The sequence below is a fragment of the Anoplopoma fimbria genome, unplaced genomic scaffold (assembly GCF_027596085.1).
Source record: "Anoplopoma fimbria isolate UVic2021 breed Golden Eagle Sablefish unplaced genomic scaffold, Afim_UVic_2022 Un_contig_7024_pilon_pilon, whole genome shotgun sequence".
In the NCBI taxonomy this organism is placed as follows: Eukaryota; Metazoa; Chordata; class Actinopteri; order Perciformes; family Anoplopomatidae; genus Anoplopoma; species Anoplopoma fimbria.
The window spans coordinates 21,416-43,271 of NW_026550603.1; the positions used below are offsets into that span (position 1 = coordinate 21,416).

At 40.5% G+C, this 21,856-nt stretch overlaps 1 protein-coding gene across 1 annotated transcript; it reads right to left on the reverse strand.

Moving 5' to 3' along the window:
* Window positions 1-5,383: 5,383 nt before the first annotated feature.
* On the reverse strand, window positions 5,384-21,345 carry LOC129115120 (NACHT, LRR and PYD domains-containing protein 12-like). Its single transcript, XM_054626834.1, is given in 11 exon segments — window positions 5,384-5,399; window positions 7,008-7,181; window positions 9,973-10,146; window positions 10,922-11,095; window positions 14,207-14,380; window positions 14,930-15,103; window positions 17,255-17,428; window positions 17,785-19,623; window positions 20,423-20,439; window positions 20,729-20,897; window positions 21,189-21,345. Coding segments are annotated over 11 exon segments (3,216 nt in total). The 5' UTR covers window positions 21,320-21,345.
* Between the last annotated feature and the right edge of the window lie 511 nt (window positions 21,346-21,856).

Genomic DNA, 21,856 nt, shown 5'->3' on the forward strand with positions numbered 1-21,856 from the left:
ATTATTTATGAATGAGCACATGCTTCTTAACCCTTTTGTATTTGAATTAAATAAAAATTCCATTCATAATTAAATGAAACAGTGTGGCAGTTATGAAAGGCAAACCATGTAGAAAGAAGCGCTGGCAGCAGCAACAACACTGTGTGTGGAACACTAACCGTGAGATACAGAGAGTGTGGCTCGGCCGTGAGACTTCTTAACCAGCCGTACCTAAACAGGCCTGTTAAGCTCTTTTTCAGATGCATAATAAAATGATCACTGGAACTTTATAGTTTACTATAAAACCAAGATGTTCAAATGAGGTAAAACAGCTATGTGAAATGGGAGTGCATAAAACAACCTTCCTGTAGATAACATCAACCCCCTCCCTGAGACAACCGTGTCTCTGTGATGTGAATAAAATCCTGAGATAAAAATGACTTATTATTTAGGGATGTGATATTTAAAAAGGCCAAAATAAGCAGGCTTACGGTCATGAGCCGTAGAAAGCAGAGGTTGCAGGGTGATGTGAATGAAACTGTTGTGGTTCTCACCAGAGGGGGGTGTAGTAGAGCGTGCTGCAGAGGCTCTGTGACAGGAGGTGATGGTGCTTATAGGACTGAGATTACTGCTCCACTTTATCAGAGCTGACTGTTGTGCAGAAGTAGAGGATGAAAGTGGTGACTTGACATTTGCTACCATGAGGGACCTGTGGGGGGAGCTCTTATTGGAATCAGTGTGCTGAGGTTGTGACGTAGACGCTGACGTAGAGGGGGATCCGTCTGCTTAGTGTTTGTGTGGATGATGACAGTCATGTGGGGGACTGCTGTGGATCCTGTCTCTTTTAAACAGAGAGGCACGATCCCAGAACAGTCAGTAAAAGCCATGCTGTGAGTCCTGCTGGTGGAGTGGAGCCATGGATGGAGGCTGAGGAGTCTGCTAAAGCGCTCCGCTCCACCACCAAGAGTGGGGATAGGGTCTGATATAAAAACAGTCTTTCCACAGTCCTTTAAACCGCTCCAACAGGAGGTCACAATAGTTTTTGGTGCGTTCAGACTCCCGGTTGTGAACTACAACTCTTTTAATGGAGGTCGGGAGTGAAGGCAGTAGATCCAGGAGTTTATCCAGGATGAGGAGAACAGTGTCTCCATGGAAACAGTGAGTGAGAGCGTTTATGAAGTGGACCTCCTGTATTTATGGGGGAATCCCTGTGATGATTATCGGTGGGTGTGGACTGGTTGGAAGGCGTTTTTACTTTGAGCAGACTGGAACGTCCATGTTGGATTTCTGGTGCGTCCATGTTGGATTTCTGGTGATGTAGATAGTAGCCTTTCAAACATGACTCATTTGTACAGAAAGCACATTTGAACTGATTACTTAGATTGTTTTCTGGTATTAGAGAACCTCCTGCTGAATCACTGTGTAAACTCTCCTGTTTCATGTTGCTGCTGTTCATCAGGGGTTTGTGTCTTGCATGTAAACTAATTCAATAAAGATACTTTGAAGAAAGAACGACATTAAAACTCAGAAAAATGTCCCTTAATTTCTTTATTTGTCTTTTAATAATGCTCTTTACAAAAAACACACACATGAAGGGGAGCCAAAGAGGACGCTCATTGTTCTGCACTGTGCTCTAGTGCCATCTAGTGTCACTAAGCAGTACTGATCCTTAGGATATCTTGGTCATTAATTCAGTTGTGACTATTATTTTTCTAATCTCTAAAAGTAGAAGTTCACTAAAAAAACAGAAACATCAACAGAAGAAAATGACAGGAACAGAAAGGATGAAGACAAAGTGGCACAGAGACAGGAACACAGGGTTTAAATACACTGTGGAGGTGGAGGTGACGAGACACAGGTGCATCCAATCAGGGGCGGGGCAGACAATCAGAAAGGCGGGAAAACACACAAAGGAAGGAGTGAAGAACCTGAAACAAGAGGAAAGGTGAAGAATACTGAATAAAACATGAACAACTGAAATGTCCAACACATAAAGAAAGGAAGCGAACAGGAGGAGACATGAGAACCAGATACATGTTGGTTTGACAGAGCGTTTTGGTTGCTAAATGGCTGGTTGTAATGAACACAGTATATGACGGTATAGTGGAGGGTTAACAAACAAACAAACCTCCTACTGCTACAATGAATGTGGAGCCCTGATTCAACGTTTAAATGTGTGTTGATTTATGTTTAAGGAGCCTTAAAGTGACCAGGAACACATATCTGATCTGTTCTGTGTCTGTGTGGGTACACAGCTGACTCTGGAAGGCAGACTGATTAACATATTATTAATCACATTTACTGCCATCAACATATCAAAGGAAGTGATGAGAGTTAATGCGTTCCAGCTGCTGCAGAGCTGGCACACAGTCACAGAAATCACCGTCACAGTAGCTCTGAAGTCTGCAGAATGTTACAACTTACCAGTTTCTTTCTCCACCGTCTTCATGTTTCCTCTTTTCTTCTTCTCTTTAGCCAGGCTTTTTCCTGGGCTCTGATCTACAACAGTCAAATAGTTAGTTAATAACACCTCAGCTATATTGAATGTAAAGTTTTATGTTCAGAATGTGTTTATGTGTAGTAAATGTGTCAAGTGCTGACATTAATATGTGACCAACAATAAGCAGCAGCATGTCCTGTAAACGTGACTAAATAGTCCCGCCCTTCACTGTTTCACCAGGAGACGATGATTCTACTGCCACAGAAAAAGAACAAGGAATACTTCCTGTTATGGATCACCGACCTCAACAGAGCTACAAACCACCTGAACTACTACTGATGAATGATACTACGCAGTGTGGGGAAGGACACAGAAAGCAACTGGATCTGCAAACCGGTTGCATGAAATGTACATGTGTTTAAAGACAGGTTTGAAATGACCTGCGTCCTTATTTAAAAAAAAAAAAAAAAAAACGTCCCATCATGCACCTCCCTGCCTTGTTTCCTTCCCCTCTGTGGGACACCCACTGAAGCTGATGAGTTTCAGCTGTAAAGAGAACAGATGACAAACAGAAGTCCTCACACTCTCCCATACAAAGTGTGCTACTGTTTTAAAGAGCTCTGTAAATGAGGATCCATGACTCCCAGTTTATTCTATGTTGCTCTTTATTTACTCACCACTCATTTAAGTGTCCACATTATCATTATTAATTGTATTTTATGTTCTTTTTATAAGCCTCACAAATTGCACAATTGAAAAAAAGCAGTGTGGATGAATAGTGCACTACTTCCTGATTAAAATCCCATAATGCATTGCATATCAGTAATGACACAAACTGATGGTGATTCATAAGTTGAGATATCTCAATGCACAGCTCCCTCTAGAGTGAACTAGTGACTGTCTGTCCTATATGGTGAACAGAGAGTGAACCAGAGAGTGAGTTCAGACTCTAAGTCTCCTACACAGGACTTGAGGAAGCTGCTAGCACAAAGCTAGGATCGGGGCTTCCAGCACTGGGCTCTACTTTCACAGCATGTTTTAACTTTAAGATAGAATCCTTCATTTAGGATCAACGTTTCCTCATTTTATCTCATTCTACACTAGTAAAATAATAATAATAAAAAAGATCAAACAGCCATAAAAAAGACTGTGTGCCTTGGTCATGAAGGTGCAGAGTATGCAGAGGACCAAAACCTCTGTTTCAGGGTTTCATTTTTTAAAGTTTTAATAAATAAATGAGACATGGATCTTTATAGTTATTGGTGACGTCAGCTCTCCAGAGTGAGCATCACTTTTCACCAGCCTGTAGCTGCTGTCTCAACTGTTTTTCTGCATCATAAAGTTACTAGAATGAGACTGACTGTGCACACAAACAGAGATCATCTGAACCGTCAGGAAACGCTGCTGTCCCACTTTCCTCTATGATTAGTTATTGTGCGCTATTGAACATTGTAAGAAAAAAGCATAATCATCATGAGGAAAAAGTCCTCACATTGACGATCCATTCCAACTTTAAAGAGTCACTTTAACATCAATATCTAATAGATTGACATTATTATGTCTGAATACACCTGTATTCACTCTCTGTCTGAAACGCAGACATCACAGACTTAATGAAATCCTTACAGCTCTCTTAAAGGCACAGTGTCTGAATACGTGTGCATTTCTCTGTGTGTTCAAGGTTTTAATACTGTGACAATATTGCAACTTTATTATTTGGACATATACCTGCTTTATAATAATAAGACATGAAACTTCACGTTTTAAAATAAAGCGCCTTTAATAATTTGCTTTGTTAAAAAACAAAAATCTCTTAGCATCAGTCGTTCTGATTATGTTTTAAAAGCTGCTTAGAGCTAGTGTTAGGAATTTAAACAGCTCATACTTCATCTCTAATATCTATACTGCTGTGAAAACGGCTCCTTCAAACAAATGGATTTATTCAAGTTAATTTCATAAGTCCGCCTTTAACATTAATTTTGCAACCAATTCCAACTGTTCCAGTAAAGAGAAAAGTCTGTATCAGGGAAGAGGAAAAATGTTGTAAAGGCACTCTAAAGTTCAATAAGACTAATTCACTCTGAGAGTTCTGCTGTCTAACTAGATGAATCTTTAACATTTCTTCATATCTTTAGTTTTCTCTAAACTCAGTTTAGTGTCAACTGTTAATAATCCACTCATTAGGACTGAGCTCTAAACAGCAGTCGAGGTGGTTTTCATTTTCATGAATTGATTTATTAACAGACAGAAGAACTCAGGATGTAACTTCATGTAGAGATCACGGCTCCATTTGAGGCTCATTTTACATCAGTAATCAACTTTATTGATCAAAAAGGAAAAAAAGCATCAAATACATAAAGATATAAAAACTTTGATTATATAAAAACATTAAACTGTAATGAACCAAAGAACAACCAGATAGTCAGGGTTATTATGTTCCTGTTTGTACATGATTAATGAATATAAACTGAAAATATTAAGCTGCTGATTTATTTGTCAGTTGAGAAACTAAAGTGAAGCCTTAATTGAATTCAGGTTCAGGTTTTATCTTCTCTTTCTGTTTGATATAAGCAAATATGTATATGTTATTATAGGACAAAATGCTGGTATTGGTGGTAATAATGTAACTTTATACATGTGATATAAACTCCAACTATTATTGAGAAATATGTGTAAATGAACTGCAGAACCTCATCGTTCCACAGGGGGGAGCTGCAACAGAAAGCAAAGGAGGAACATCCATTTAAATGTGTTCATCTACTGTTATGCTGTCATGAACAGAACTCATCTGCAGAGACACTTTAGCTTCAGAATACATGAAGGAATCAAAGGGGCAAACTAAATCCAGGTCCAGGTGGAGGAGGTGGTGGAGTGAGGAGCAGCAGGACTGGAGGAGTCCAGATCCACGGATGATCCTCTGATCAGATCCAGAGGAGCACAGAGACCATGGTGGACTCACTCTGACTAAGATGACTTCCATCTGCAGAGAGAAGAAGAAGAGAAGAGATGAGTCAGTGTTTCCAGAGACTCCCTTCATCAGCTGTCAGTCAGTGAAGCAGCACCTCCAGTATAAAGAGCAGCAGGGACTTCAGTCTGAGCAGCGTAGCAGCTTCCTTTCAGCTCTCATCTTAACGTGTTGGAGTGAAGCTCACACACCTGCAGACACTTTGGACATCAAGTCTGTTCACTCTGCACATTTCACTCCAGCACACAGTGGAAATAAAGAGCTGAGGCTCCTGAACGCACCATGACTGCAGAAACAGAGAGGTGTTCACTGCTCACTGTAATGAGAGAGTCACTGCTGTTAGGGGTCAAAGCTGATAAAAACCACAGTCTCAGTGACACTTGAATGTCTCATCTACTGTGAAATATTCCAATGAGGAGAACAGATCAGATTGATGAATGAGGACCACTGTCTCTATACGTGTTGTGATTTCCTGCAGACATGAACACAACAACAACAACAGTCGTCTTCACATCAAACACATGATCACAACGAGCTTCTGGCTCCTCTGATTGGCTGACTGTTCTCTCTCTCTCTGTCTGTCTTTCTGTCCAATCCTGAAGCCTGTCAGCGTTCTCCTCTCACAGCTTCACTGAGAAGGTTGGAGGTTTACAGGAAATACTGGATCTGTGTTTAGAACAATACTGCTGGAACCAGCATGGACCGACTCCAACCCTCTACTGACCTCAGAGTCTCCAGTGTGGACTATCCAGTCCAGCAGACAGCTGATTCACATCTGAATCCTGCAGATTGTTGTCACTCAGATCCAGCTCTCTCAGATGGGAGGGGTTGGACTTCAGAGCTGAGGCCAGAGAAGAACAGCTGATCTCTGACAAACCGCAGCTCCTCAACCTGAATAAAGAATAAATGATGAAGATAAAAATCCATTTATGATCCAATCAGATGTGTTCAGGTTTTAAATGTGTAGCTCAACATGACTATGTCCTAATCAATGATATCTTCACTTTGTCATTGTGTTATTGTGGATCATCATCATGTCAGCCTTCTACAGACATCATCCAGATGTCACCACAACATTCATACACCTACTGATGTCAACACAGATCAATAACATGCTGCTCCAAGTCTGGAACTAGAGGATCAATACTATATTGATCCCTTAAACAGCTGCATTTGGAAATAAGTTATGATGTCTTTGTGTGTGTGTGTGTGTGTGTGTGTGTGTGTGTGTGTGTATGTTAATAAAGGTAAATATCAATGATTAAACATTATTTGTGAAAACACATTTAAATGAACAGAAACCAAATAAATATTTCTACTTCATGAAGTAAACTTGATCAATTTCAAACAAATATTAGTTTAGAGGATCTTGTGTTTACAGATGTGACCATTTACCAAAAATTAAAAACATTACTTTATTTTAAAAACTAACAGATGACATTTTCTACAGTTTCTTTAAGAAACAGAAGTCTTTTGAGACTGCAGATTAAATTTAGTTAAAAAAACATGAACAAAAATAAATCAAGAAATGTATTGATGTAAGTTTTGTTTGTACATAATTTGATTCAATTGTTAAACAAACATATTAGATCTATAATAGTAACAGGGAGTCAGTGAACTGACCTCAGAGTTTCCAGTCTACAGTGTGGAGACTCCAGTCCAGCAAACAGCAGCTTCACTCCTGAATCCTGCAGGTTGTTATGACTCAGATCCAGCTCTCTCAGATGGGAGGGGTTGGACTTCAGAGCTGAGGCCAGAGAAGAACAGCTGATCTCTGACAACCTGCAGTTAATCAACCTGAATAAAGAATAAACGATGAAGATAAAAATCCATTTATGATCCAATCAGATGTGTTCAGGTTTTAAATGTGTAGCTCAACATGACTATGTCCTAATCAATGATATCTTCACTTTGTCATTGTGTTATTGTGGATCATCATCATGTCAGCCTTCTACAGACATCATCCAGATGTCACCACAACATTCATACACCTACTGATGTCAACACAGATTAATAACATGCTGCTGATCTCAGTCAAGTCTGGAACTAGACGATCAGTACTATATTGATCCTTTAAACAGCTGCATCTTGAAATATGTTATGATCTCTATGTGTGTGTGTGTGTGTGTGTGTGTGTGTGTGTGTGTGTATCTATGTATGTGTGTGTGTGTGTGTGTGTGTGTGTGTGTGTGTGTGTGTGTGTGTGTGTGTGTGTTTGTGTTATGTCGGCAGATTCAATTTAGTTCAAGAAATATGGAATAGGAACAAAAAAACAAATATTTAACTTTATGGATGTATGTTATGTTTGTTCATGAATTAGGTTAAATTGTTAGATAAACATATTGGATCTATAATAGTTACAGAGAGTCAGTGAACTGACCTCAGAGTCTCCAGTCTACAGTGTGGACTCTCCAGTCCAGCAGACAGCAGCTTCACTCCTGAATCCTTCAGGTTGTTTCCTCTCAGATTCAGCTCTCTCAGATGGGAGGGGTTGGACTTCAGAGCTGAGACCAGAGAAGAACAGCTGATCTCTGACAACCTGCAGCTCCTCAACCTGAATAAAGAATAAATTATGCAATTTTAGATGACAACGTTCCTTCTTGAAATCATTCAATGTTTAATAATCTGTTCAGAGATGAAGAAGGTTCAGAATGTAGAAGTTTAGAAAATTGAAACTCCAAACACCTGAACTCAACAGGATGCAGGTTAGAAACTGTTCAATACAAACAGTGAAAAAGAGCACTCATTTATATTAATGACAACGTGCAACATCTTAAACTCCACCAGTGGCTCCACCTATACAAACTCATGTTGTGAAGTCAAACACAAACAAAAACACAGAAACTGAAACTGAAGATTCAACTCAAGGTCCAAAGTTTTAAAGATGTTAAATATGTCAGGATGAATGTAGAGGAAATGTGTTTCGTTCTTGTGTTTCTTGTGTCTTTACTTTGTCTCCTGTCCTCCTGTCTTTCTCTCTCTGAGGGTCTGATTGCTGTCCTGCCTCCTCACCTGTTTAAAGCCACACACCTGCAGTCCATCAGCTCCTCATCTCTGCAGTAGATCCACCCGGTTCTTCATCCTCTCATCTTTAGATCCTTGACTCAGTTATAGAGGAAGTTTCACGTCTCAGGCCGCTTGAGTGGTGTTTGTTCTGATTATCTTCTAGCGTTCTTCTCTGAGCCACAGGATCACTGTCCACGCTCTCATCCCTCGCTCTGCCTGGTTTCACCTTCACCAGCTCCCCACTACCTCTGCCTCCACCAGCCGGATCCTCCCCCCACATCCATCTTCATTCTCTGCAACCAGTCAGTAAAGCTTCCTTTATCCTTCCACCTCTGAGTCAGTGTCCTACATCTGGGTCCCTGTTGATCGTCACTCTTCATTGTTACCAGCCATGACAAAGACGCTGGTGTTGTCTTCACCTTGTGAGTCTGTGTGTGTGTCACCATGGCAACATGTGGTCCTGGAGACAGCGACTGTAGCAGGAACTACCACAGAGGAGGGTTGAGGACTTTACCAGGTGTTAATACTTCTGTCTGTCTGTCTGTGGACAGATTTAGTCTCTGCCATAGAGTCTCCACCGTGTGAGATGCAGTCACAGAACTTTACAGGTGTGTAGTTGAGATCCAAGTGAAGATGGGTGTGTTCAGAGCAAGGGGACAGGAAGTAGGGGGGAGGACTTTAAGCTCCTGATCAGATTTAGCTTCACGACTGGTGTGATCATATCACAAGATGGTCTCTGGTTTTTATGTTTTTATTATTATCATTTATTAGAATAAACCTGATGGGGAATAAAATATGAAAATCAAGTGTTGCAGAGGTTCAGAGTGAATCCTCCAGTGTCGTATTCTTCTTGTTCTCTGCCACAGTCAGTGGACTAGACCACGTCAAATAGTGTTTTATCTCAGTAAAGGTTCCTAACTGAGTGAAATGACCCAGAAGTATTGAGTAGCAGTCATGATGAGAGCTGGTCCCATTCTCTAAATGCTAAGGAAAGGTGCTTCAGTGCTTCCTTTCTCATCTCCTTTAGCATAGGGAACACTTTAACTTCCTTTATGAAAGGAAAGGAGACAATGACATCACATAACTGTGGCACAAACTTTCAACAGCAACGTTTAAAGCAACGCACCGTTCGGTCTTCAATAACATCCACCGTCTCTGTTTAATTGTTCACTATTGACACATTGCAAACATCTTCCTAGGAGAGGTGATTCTGTGTTGGACAAGAGTCCTTACTTGAATTGTACAGCATTGAGTTTGTAACTGTACGTGTTATGAATAAAGTTGTGTTAAAAAACAAACATCTGTAGTCTAGTGTAAGTGCAGTGGGATTCTCTGAGCACCACGGCCAACTTTTCCTAAGTCCTTAAGAACTCTCCTTCACTTCTTTCCTTGACCTCATGACGTCTTCCATGGAGGTCAAGGAGAAGTGGTGAGGAAAGGACATAGGACGTCACTTTGTGGACTATTCCACCTCAGCCTCAGTGTGGATCAGAAGAATATCAGCCTGATGTCTGTAGTTTAATGTCGTCACAACTTTCACATCATATTAATCTCAGAACAGAAGTAAAGAATGGTGTCTGACCTCAGAGTCTCCAGTCTACAGTGTGGACTCTCCAGTCCAGCAGACAGCACCTTCACTCCTGAATCCTGCAGGTCATTGTAACTCAGATCCAGCTCTCTCAGATGGGAGGGGTTGGACTTCAGAGCTGAGACCAGAGAAGAACAGCTGATCTCTGACAACCTGCAGTTCCACAACCTGAATAAAGAATAAAAATAAATATCCATTTATTATCCAATCAGATGTGTTCAGGTTTTAAATGTGTAGCTCAACATCACTATGTCCTAATCAATGAGCTTTTCTCTTTGTCATTCAATTCAATTCAGTTTATTTTGTATAGCCCAGAATCACAAATTACAAATTTGCGCCAGAGGGCTTTACAATCTGTACACATGCGACATGTGTACACATGTCCCGGATCATTGTGTTATTGTGGATCATCATCATGTCAGCCTTCTACAGACATCATCCAGATGTCACCACAACATTCATACACCTACTGATGTCAACACAGATCAATAACATGCTGCTGATCTCAGTCAAGTCTGAACTAGAGGATCAATACTATATTGATCCTTTAAACAGCTGCATCTGGAAATATGTTATGATCTCTTTGTGTGTGTGTGTGTGTATATGTGAAAACATTTAAATGAACAGAAACCAAATAAATATTTCTACTTCATTAAGTAAACTTGATCAATTTAAAACAAATATTATTTCAGAGGATCTTCTGTTTACATATGTGACCATTTATAAACATTACTTTACCTTAAAAACTAACAGATGACATTTTCTATAGTTTCTATAAGAAACACAAGTCTTTTATGACTGCAGATTAAATTTAGTTAAAAAAACATGAACAAAAGTAAATTAACAACTTCATGGATGTAAGTTATGTTTGTACATAAATTAGGTTAAATTGTTAAATAAATATATTAGATCTATAATAGTAACAGAGAGTCTGTGAACTGACCTCAAAGTCTCCAGTCTACAGTGTGGACTCTCCAGGCCAGCAGACAGCAGCTTCACTCCTGAATCCTGCAGCGTGTTTACACTCAGATCCAGCTCTCTCAGATGGGAGGGGTTGGACTTCAGAGCTGAGACCAGAGAAGAACAGCTGATCTCTGACAACATGCAGCGACTCAACCTGAATAAAGAATAAATTATGTAACTTTAGATGACAACGTTCCTTCTTGAAATCGGCAGTAGGAATATTCTTAGTTATTTTAGCAGTTTTAAATCTGTATCGCTTTTCTTTTTAGATGAAACCATATCCCGTGTGAAATCAACCATGTGTAACCTTTATTTTATACCAACTAAATTTCTTAAAGAGGTTATTGATACAGACGGTCCCAGTATTTTATTGATTATTAATAGTTCATTAGCAACAGGAACTATTCCATCTACTCCTAAACATGCTGAGGTACAACCTCTTTTAAAGAAACCTAATCTTGATCCCTCGGTTCTCAGCAATTATAGGCCAATTTCTAAAGTTCTGTGTTTATCAAAAGTTTTAGAGAAAGTGGTTTCAACCCAACTTTTAGCTTTTATATGTCTTAATAATGTGTTCGAGAAGTTTTAGTCAGGTTTAAGAGCTTTACACAGTACGGAAACCGCCCTCCTCAAGGTGTCCAATGACCTCCTTTTAGCAGCTGACAGGGGGAGAGCTCGATTTTAATCCTTTTAGACCTAAGTGCAGCCTTTGACGGTAGACCATGCCATTTTAATCAATCGTCTTAAGAACTGGGTTGGCATCAAGCACTCTGCACTTGGTTTTATTCTTACCTCTCAGACAGAACCCACTCGGTCACCATAGGTAATTACTCATCTTCTACTTCCAACATTACCTGTGGTGTACCGCAAGGTTCTATTTTAAGTCCAATTCTATTTTCTATATACATGCTCCCACTAGGTCAAATCATCCAACGTCATAAGGTCTCTTTTCATTGCTACACAGACGACACACAGATATACCTTCCACTGAGACCCAACGACCCAAGAAGCCTAGCTGCTATTTTAGACTGTCTTAAGGATATCAACTGTTGGATGGCACAAAATTTTCTTCAACTCAATAATTCCAAATCAGATATAATTTTATTTAGTCCCCAAAACCCCATCACTCCTATTGTAAATGCCCTTGGTCCTCTGTTTGTAAATATAAAATCCACTTCAATAAACTTCGGAGTTCTATTTGATTCCGATTACAGTTTCAGACCCCACATCACAAAAATAGTCCAGTCCTGTTCCTTCAAATCAGAACCATCGCCAAAATAAAACCACTCCTCACTCACCCTGACCTGGAAAAAATCATGCATGCATTTATCTTTTCAAGACTGGACTGCTGTAATTCCCTCCTCTCTGGCATCAACCACAAGTCACTCTCTCGCCTCAAACTAGTTCAGAACGCAGCAGCTAGGCTTCTTACTGGTTTTAACAGGCGAGATCACATCACCTATAATCCTGGCTTCTCTTCACTGGCTCCCTGTTCGTTTCAGAAATGATTTTAAGATTTTACTAATCACTTTTAAAGCACGTCTGGGTCTGGCCCCAACATATATATTAGAAATGTTGACCCCTTATAAGCCAGCTTGCAGACTTAGATCCCCAGGTGGGGCCCTTCTGGCTGTTCCAAAGTTGAGACTGAAAACTAAAGGCGACCGTGCTTTTGCCATTAGGGCCCCTCGGCTTTGGAACGACCTGCCTGAGGAGATAACGCTTGCAGAATCAGTAATCTCTTTAAAATCACTTCTTAAAACACATTTTTACAGAATGGCTTTCATGTGATATCGTCACTTTAAGGTTTCATTTTATTATTGGCTTTACCATCTTATTTGTTTTTCATATACTATTTTATCATTATTTCATTTAATTTTATTCATTTTATTTATTCTCACTTGTTATTTCTTAGTTTAGTTTTATCCTATAGATTGTTTTCATTGTTTCATCTATTGTACTGTTTTATCTTTATCTGGGTGTAAGTCTTACCTTAGTTTATCTGAGCTATCTTTTGTTTAATTGTCTTCCTTTTGCTGCCTTGTCTGTTGAAGCACTTTGTAAACTCTGTTTTTAAAGGTGCTATATAAATAAAGTTATTATTAATAATTAACAATCTGTCAAGAGCTGAAGAAGGTTCAAAATGTAGAAGTTTAGAAAATGGAAACTCCAAACACTTGAACTGAACAGGATGCAGGTTAGAAACTGTTAAATACAAACAGTGAAAAAGAGCTCACATTAATATTAATGACAACGTGCTGCTACTTCAATAAAGACGTAGTGACTCCACCTCTTAAACTCCACCAGCGGTTCCATCTATACAAACTCATGTTGTGAAGCCAAACACAAACAAAAACACACAGAAACTGAAAATGAAGATCCCCCCACATCCATCTTCCTTTTCTGCAACCAGTCAGTAAAGCTTCCTTTATCCTTCCACCTCTGAGTCAGTGTCCTACATCTGGGTCCCTGTTGATCGTCACTCTTCATTGTTACCAGTGACGGAGACGCTGGTGTTGTCTTCACCTTGTGAGTCTGTGTGTGTGTTTGTCACCATGGCAACATGTGGTCCTGGAGACAGCTACTGTAGCAGGAACTACCACAGAGGAGGGTTGAGGACTTTACCAGGTGTTAGTACTTCTATCTGTCTGTCTGTGGACAGATTTAGTCTCTGCCATAGAGTCTCCACCGTGTGAGATGCAGTCACAGAACTTTACAGGTGTGTAGTTGAGATCCAATTGAAGATGGGTGTGTTCAGAGCAAGGGGACAGGAAGTAGGGGGAGGACGTAGGGAAGGAATCATTGGTGTTTAAAGCGACGCACCGTTCGGTCTTCAATAACATCCACCGTTTCTGTTTAATTGTTCACTATTGACACATTGAAAACATCCTCTTAGGAGAGGTGATTCTGTTTTGGACAAGAATCCTTACTTGAATTGTACAACATTGAGTTTGTAACTGTACTCGTTTTTGTATGTGTTATAAATAAAGTTAAACATCTGTAGTCTAGTGTAAGTGCAGTGGGATTCTCTGAGCACCATGGTCGACATTTCCTAAATCCTTATGAACTTTCCTTCACTCATGACATTTTCCATGGAGGTCAAGGAGAAGTGGTGAGGAAAGGACATAGGACGTCACTTTGTGGACTATTCCACCTCAGCCTCAGTGTGGATCAGAAGAATATCAGCCTGATGTCTGTAGTTTAGTGTCAACAAAACTTTCACGTCAAATTAATCTCAGAACAAAAGTAAAGAATGGTGTCTGACCTCAGAGTCTCCAGTCTACAGTGTGGACTATCCAGTCCAGCAGACAGCAGCTTCACTCCTGAATCCTTTAGCTTGTTGTCACTCAGATCCAGCTCTCTCAGATGGGAGGGGTTGGACTTCAGAGCTGAGGCCAGAGAAGAACAGCTGATCTCTGACAACGTGCAGTTCCTCAACCTGAATAAAGAATAAATGATGGATATAAAAATCAATCTATGATCCAATCAGATGTTTTCAGGTTTTAAATGTGTAGCCCAACATGGCTATGTCCTAATCAATGAGCTTTTCTCTTTGTCATTGTGTTATTGTTGATCATCATCATGTCAGCCTTCTACAGACATCATCCAGATGTCACCACAACATTCATACACCTACTGATGTCAACACAGATTAATAACGTGCTGCTGATCTCAGTCAAGTCTGGAACTAGACGATCAGTACTATATTGATCCTTTAAACAGCTGCATCTTGAAATATGTTATGATCTCTATGTGTGTGTGTGTGTGTGTGTGTGTGTGTGTGTGTGTGTGTGTATCTATGTATGTGTGTGTGTGTGTGTGTGTGTGTGTGTGTGTGTGTGTGTGTGTGTGTGTGTGTTTGTTTTATGTCGGCAGATTCAATTTAGTTCAAGAAACATGGACCTTATGGATGTAAGTTATGTAAATTAGGTTCAATTGTTAAATAAACATATTAGATCTATAATAGTAACAGAGTCAGTGAACTGACCTCACAGTCTCCAGTCTACAGTGTGGACTCTCCAGTCCAGCAGACAGCAGCTTCACTCCTGAATCCTGCAGGTCGTTGTAACTCAGATCCAGCTCTCTCAGATGGGAGGGGTTGGACTTCAGAGCTGAGATCAGAGAAGAACAGCTGATCTCTGACAAACTGCAGCTCATCAACCTGAATAAAGAATAAATGATGTAACTTTAGACGACAACGTTCCTTCTTGAAATCATTCAATGTTTAATAATCTGTTCAGAGATGAAGAAGGTTCAGAATGTAGAAGTTTAGAAAATGGAAACTACACCTGAACTCAACAGGATGCAAGTTAGAAACTGTGAAAAAGAGCTCTCATTAATATTAATGACAACGTGCTGCTATTTCAATAAAGAGTTAGTGACTCCACCTCTTAACCTCCACCAGAGGCTCCATCTATACAAACTCAGGTTGTGAAGTCAAACACAAACAAAAACACACAGAAACTAAAACTGAAGATTCAACTAAAGGTCCAAAGTTTCAAAGATGTTAAATATGTCAGGATGAATTTAGAGGAAATGTGAACAATATTTCTTTAATAATAGTGGAGTCATAAAATCAAAGCAACTTCAGTTTAAACTCTTCAGTCAGTATTAACCTCATATATATTCATAAACATGTTGGATATTTGTTGTAGTCTGACAGTGTAAATAGAGATTCTTTATATATTGATCGTTCTTGTGTTTCTTGTGTCTTTACTTTGTCTCCTGTCCTCCTGTCTGTCTCTCTCTGAGGGTCTGATTGCTGTCCTGCTTCCTCACCTGTTTAAAGTCACACACCTGAAGTCCATCAGCTCCTCATCTCTGCAGTAGATCCACCCGGTTCTTCATCCTCTCATCTCCAGATCCTTGACTCAGTTATAGAGGAAGTTTCACATCTCAGGCTGCATGAGTGTTGTTTGTTCTGATTATCTTCTAGCGTTCCACCCTCAGAGTTCCTCCCTCCCCCTTCATTCTCTGCAACCAGTCAGTAAAGCTTCCTTTATCCTTCCACCTCTGAGTCAGTGTCCGACATCTGGGTCCCTGTTGATCGTCACTCTTCATTGTTACCAGCCTTGACGGAGACGCTGGTGTTGTCTTCACCTTGTGAGTCTGTGTGTGTGTCACCATGGCAACATGTGGTCCTGGAGACAGCGACTGTAGCAGGAACTACCACATAGGAGGGTTGAGGACTTTACCAGGTGTTAATACTTCTGTCTGTCTGTGGACAGATTTAGTCTCTGCCATAGAGTCTCCACCGTGTGAGATGCAGTCACAGAACTTTACAGGTGTGTAGTTGAGATCCAAGTGAAGATGGGTGTGGTCAGAGCAAGGGGACAGGAAGTAGGGGGAGGAGGTAGGGAAGGAGTCCCCCACACACACTTTAAGCCCCTGATCTGATTTAGCTTCATGACTGGTGTGATCATATCACAAAATGGCCTCTGGTTTTATGTTTTTATTATTATCATTTATTAGAATAAAGCTGATGGGGAATAAAAGATGAAAATCAAGTGTTGCAGAGGTTCAGAGTGAATCCTCCAGTGTCGTATTCTTCTTGTTATATTCAGGTTTTAAATGTGTGGCTCAACACTGCTCTGCCACAGTCAGTGGATTAGACCACGTCAAATAGTCTGTTTTATCTCAGTAAAGTTTCCTAACTGAGTGAAATTACCCAGAAGTATTGAGTAGCAGTCATGATGAGAGCTGGTCCCATTCTCTAAATGCTAAGGAAAGGTGCTTCAGTGCTTCCTTTCTCATCTCCTTTAGCATAGGGAACACTGGACCTTCCTTTATGAAAGAAAAGGAGACAATGACTGTGGCACAAACTTTCAGCAGCAACGTTTAAGTGACGCACCGTTCGGTCTTCAATAACATCCATCGCCTCTCTTTAATTGTTCACTGATGACACATTGAAAACATCCTCTTAGGAGAGATGATTCTGTGTGGACAAGAATCCTTACTTGAATTGTACAACATTGAGTTTGTAACTGTAATCGTTTTTGTATGTGTTATAAATAAAGTTTTGTTAAAAAACAAACATCTGTAGTCTTGCGTAAGTGCAGTGGGATTCTCTGAGTACCACGGTCAACTTTTCCTAAGTCCTTAAGAACTCTCCTTCACTTCTTTCCTTGACCTCATGACGTCTTCCATGGAGGTCAAGGAGAAGTGGTGAGGAAAGGACATAGGACTTTGTGAACTATTCCACCTCAGCATCAGTGTGGATCAGAAGAATATAAGCCTGATGTCTGTAGTTTAATGTCGTCACAACTTTCACATCATATTAATCTCAGAACAGAAGTAAAGAATGGTGTCTGACCTCAGAGTCTCCAGTCTACAGTGTGGACTCTCCAGTCCAGCAGACAGCAGCTTCACTCCTGAATCCAGCAGGTCTTTGTTACTCAGGTCCAGCTCTCTCAGATGGGAAGGGTTGGACTTCAGAGCTGAGGCCACGACTTCACAGTGAGTCTCTGAGAGTTCACAGCTAGAAAGTCTGTCATGACACAAATATTACAAAATATTATAAAAAAAAGGACACTTAATATTTACTTCCTCCTTCCTGTTTTGATGAACATTTGCGCTTCCCATCAGTGGTCCAGCTGATCTTATCTTAACATATATACATATAACAATAACTCTCATCTCTCTCGTACCTGCAGACTTTAAATCTTAAACCTCAAACACAACCTCTAAAGTCCTTCATTTGTTTTACCAGGTTTGCATGTCAGCATTTGAAACAACAAGAACATCTGTGACTAAATAAAACTGGAAAACATTATATTGTCTATATTTGAAGAACTAAACTCCTGATCTACACGGATTCATGAAGTTAATCACATCTGGACTTACTGAGCCTTTCTGCAGTTCCTCACAGCTGGAATCAGTCTCCATCGTCCCTCCTTTGATGTGTTGTACTTCTTCAGGTCCAACTCATCCAGAACCTCCTCTGACATCTGCAGCATGTAGGCCAGAGCTGAGCAGTGGATCTCTGAGAGTTCCTTCTCTGATCTGTTCTCTGACTTCAGGAACTCTTGGATCTCCTGATGTACTGAGAGGTCGTTCATCTCCATCAGACAGTGGAAGATGTTGATGCTTCTGTCAGGAGAGATTTTATCACTGTTCATCTCCTTCAGGTTGTTGATGGCTCTCTGGATGATTTCTGGACTGTTGTCTGTCTGACCCAGCAGGCCTCCTAAGAGTCTCTGGTTGGACTCCAGAGAGAGGCCATGAAGGAAGCGGACAAACAGGTCCAGGTGGCCATTTTTACTTTCAAGGGATTTCTCCATGGCTCTCTTCAGAAAGTCCTCCAGAAATGTAATTCTCAGGAAGTCTTCGAGTACCTTTGTGTTCCTGTCTGTGTAACAGTGGAACATGTAGACGGCAGCCAGAAACTCTTGAACACTCAGATGAACGAAGCAGTAGACTGTTTTCTGGAAGATCACACTCTCTCTTTTGAAGATCTCTGTACAAACTCCTGAGTACACCGAGGCCTCTGTGACATCAAGACCACACTGCTCCAGGTCTTCTTGGTAGAACATGATGTTTCCTTTCTCCAGATGTTCAAACGCCAGCCTCCCCAGCTTCAGAAGAACTTCCCTGTCAGCCTCCATCAGCTCCTGTGGACTCGTCTCGTGTCCCTCATGGTACTTCTGCTTCTTCCTCTTTGTCTGGACCAGCAGGAAGTGTGAGTACATGTCAGTCAGGGTCTTGGGCAGCTCTCCTCTCTGGTCTGTAGTCCACATGTGGTCCAGAACTGTAGCAGTGATCCAGCAGAAGACTGGGATTAGACACATGATGTGGAGGCTCCTGGATGTCTTGATGTGTGAGATGATTCTGCTGGACAGCTCTTCGTCATTGAATCTCCTCCTGAAGTACTCTTTCTTCTGGGGGTCCGTGAAGCCTCGTACTTCTGTTACCCTGTCAACACGTGTAGGAGGGATCTGATTGGCTGCTGCAGGTCTGGAAGTTATCCAGACGAGAGCCGAGGGAAGCAGATTCCCCTCGATGAGGTTTGTCAGCAGCACGTTGACTGATGTCTTCTGTGTGACATCAGACACGACCTCGTTGTTGTGGAAATCCAATGAAAGTCTGCTTTCATCCAGACCATCAAAGATGAACAGAAGTTTACAGACAGAGAGCTTCTCTGCTGTGACCTTCTGTAATGTTGGATGGAAAACATGGAGCAGCTTCAGAAGACTGTACTGCTCATCTTTGATCAAGTTCAGCTCCCTGAACGAAAGCAGAATCACCAGATTGACATCTTGGTTTTCCAAACCCTCTGCCCAGTCCAGAGTGAACTTCTGCACTGAGAAGGTTTTTCCAACGCCGGCGACGCCGTTGGTCAGAACGACTCTGATGCGTCTCTGTTGGTCTGGTGAGGCTTTAAAGATGTCGTGGTACTTGATTGGAGTGTCATGGAGGGTCTTCATCTTGGAAGCTGACTCAAGCTGCCTCACCTCATGTTGGGTATTAACCTCTTCACTCTGTCCCTCTGTGATGTAGAGCTCAGTGTAGATCCTGTTGAGGAGGGTTCCACTTCCTGTTTCATCACTTCCTTCAGTCACACGTTCACATCTCCTCCTCAGACTGATCTTATGTTCATCTAGAACCTCCTGCAGACCTCTATCTGCTGAAACAGAGAAACAAGAGAGAACATATAAAGACGTGAAGGTTAGAAAGTCATCATCACTTTCTGAAGTCAAAAGAACTTCAAAGTGTTTTACATATATTGTTTATAGTTTTTTATGATCACGGATCAAAGATTTGTGTCTGTGTTTCAGTTGTTAAAATACTTTCATCCTCACATGTATTTCATATTTCTCATACAGAGCCTGTTAGGTATATTGCCCGGATCGATCTGCTCTTTGCAACAAACCACGACTCCGTAAAAAACAGACTAGGGCCGTATTTTTAGCGGAGACGCTTCTGAAACAATAACGACCTTTAATCCACCTGCAGCTGACTCCAGGTTATATTATCCCTCCTCTAGATCTTTAAAAAGATGATAGTAGTTGATGAGATATGAATAAATATATAATCCGAATATTTAATACAGCGCCGTTAACTCGACCTCGTTAATCTTGAAGTCACTGAAAATTTATAAAAACTAAAAACGTTTTATTAAAATGTGTTTTATTCATTAGGTTTAGCATGACCTTTGTGTGTTTACATCATTGTCATCCAACAAGTGTCCCTGTATTAAAACAACAAGTCCTGTTTCCAGACCTGAAGACGTGATCAATACTTATTTTAGCCGCTGTATATGGAGGAGAGAATCTAAACTCAAAGGTTCACTTACTAATGATTTAAAGCTTTCAGCTGAAAGCTCTGAACCACTAGGAAATAAACCTTTGAGCTTCATTTTTAGTAGTTATTTAAAGAACAAACTCAAACATCAACACACAGAATCAAAGTGAGCAAAGCTTTTCTACAAATGCTTTTTCACCACATGTTGCACAGTTATGATGTGCACTGATTCAAGAAGCACCTGGTAGGTCTGAACAGCTGATTAGAGTCAAATATGAGAAAATGAATTAAACATTTGATGCACATTCTTCCACATTATGAACAGTGACTATAACGTTTGGGCAGAAATATATGAGTATTTTGTTGAAGAGTAAATTCTGAAATGGAGGTTCTCGGGTGTTTTGCTCCAGAGAAAAACATCAGTAGTTTGTGGCTATAAAACCCAGACTAAGATCATCTTAGTCTGAAACAGTATCTGCACTAATAGTTCTGCATCAGCAATATAAATCTTTTTTTATAAATCTTGAGCAGAATATTTTCTCTTCATCCTCAATGCATCATCTTCATCAGGTCAGCTCACAGTAAAAACAGTCTCTTACTTTGTGTCTGAGGGTCCAGGTTCATTACTGAAGTTTGGAGGTTGATCTTTGGACCGATCACTCTTCATAGACAGACAGCTGGATACTGGAGACTCTGCTCTCTGTCTGTACTGAACTCTGCAAACACAAACATGATTTTATTCATAATGAATCATTGATAACAACAAAGACATTAAAGGAGCTCTGAATACACAAACTACTGTTACTGCTGATATTTAGAAGGTTTAAACGTTTGTATTAGTCCTCTTAGATTACATTACAGCTTTTCTAGGTGACTGACAGCGGTCACTGGTAATAAGAGGAAGAACCTCAAACTCAACTTAAAATCTCTAAATCAACAGAAAACATTGTCAGAGGTACAGTAACTGAAAATGACTCCTATTAATGAGTTAGCAGCAGTTCTCTTACTTTGTGTCTGAGGGTCCAGGTTCATTACTGAAGTACAGAGGAATATCTTTGGACTGATCACTCTTTATAGACAGACAGCCGGAGACTAGAGACTCTGCTCTGTCCTCCTCTTCCTCCACACGATTACTCATCTTCTGATCTGAAGTCAGTCTGAGAGTAAAACAGTAACACTGACTGTGAGCTCACAACACAAGAATGAAGACCGACTGCCTTTCTTTGGGGATGACGTCACTTTTCACTTCTATTTGACTGACTTTAAAAAGCTCTTCAACGTTTGAAATGTTCCTCTTTCTCCAAGTCTACTACATCCAGTCAGAGCATGCAGTGGCAGCTAGTCCAATAATCCAAAATCAATCATGTGACCTTGTTATCTGCTGCTGAATTCACATCCACATCAGCTATCAGAGACTTTCTACCTTCATCTGTAGAGGAAACAGTGAGAGCAGAGCTGAAAGCATCCGTCCAATCATTGATCAGCACATCATCATCATCAGCACATCATCACTCATTCATCCTTCACATCATTTCTCCTCTATCAGCTGCTTCTCTCTGGTTCCTATCAGTGTGGGCTGAATCCCTTTGGCTTGTTGTTGCTCAGACTAAAGACTGAAGTGAACAAACCTTTTGTTAATTATACATTTAGTTGTTTTTACAGTTAAAACTCAAAG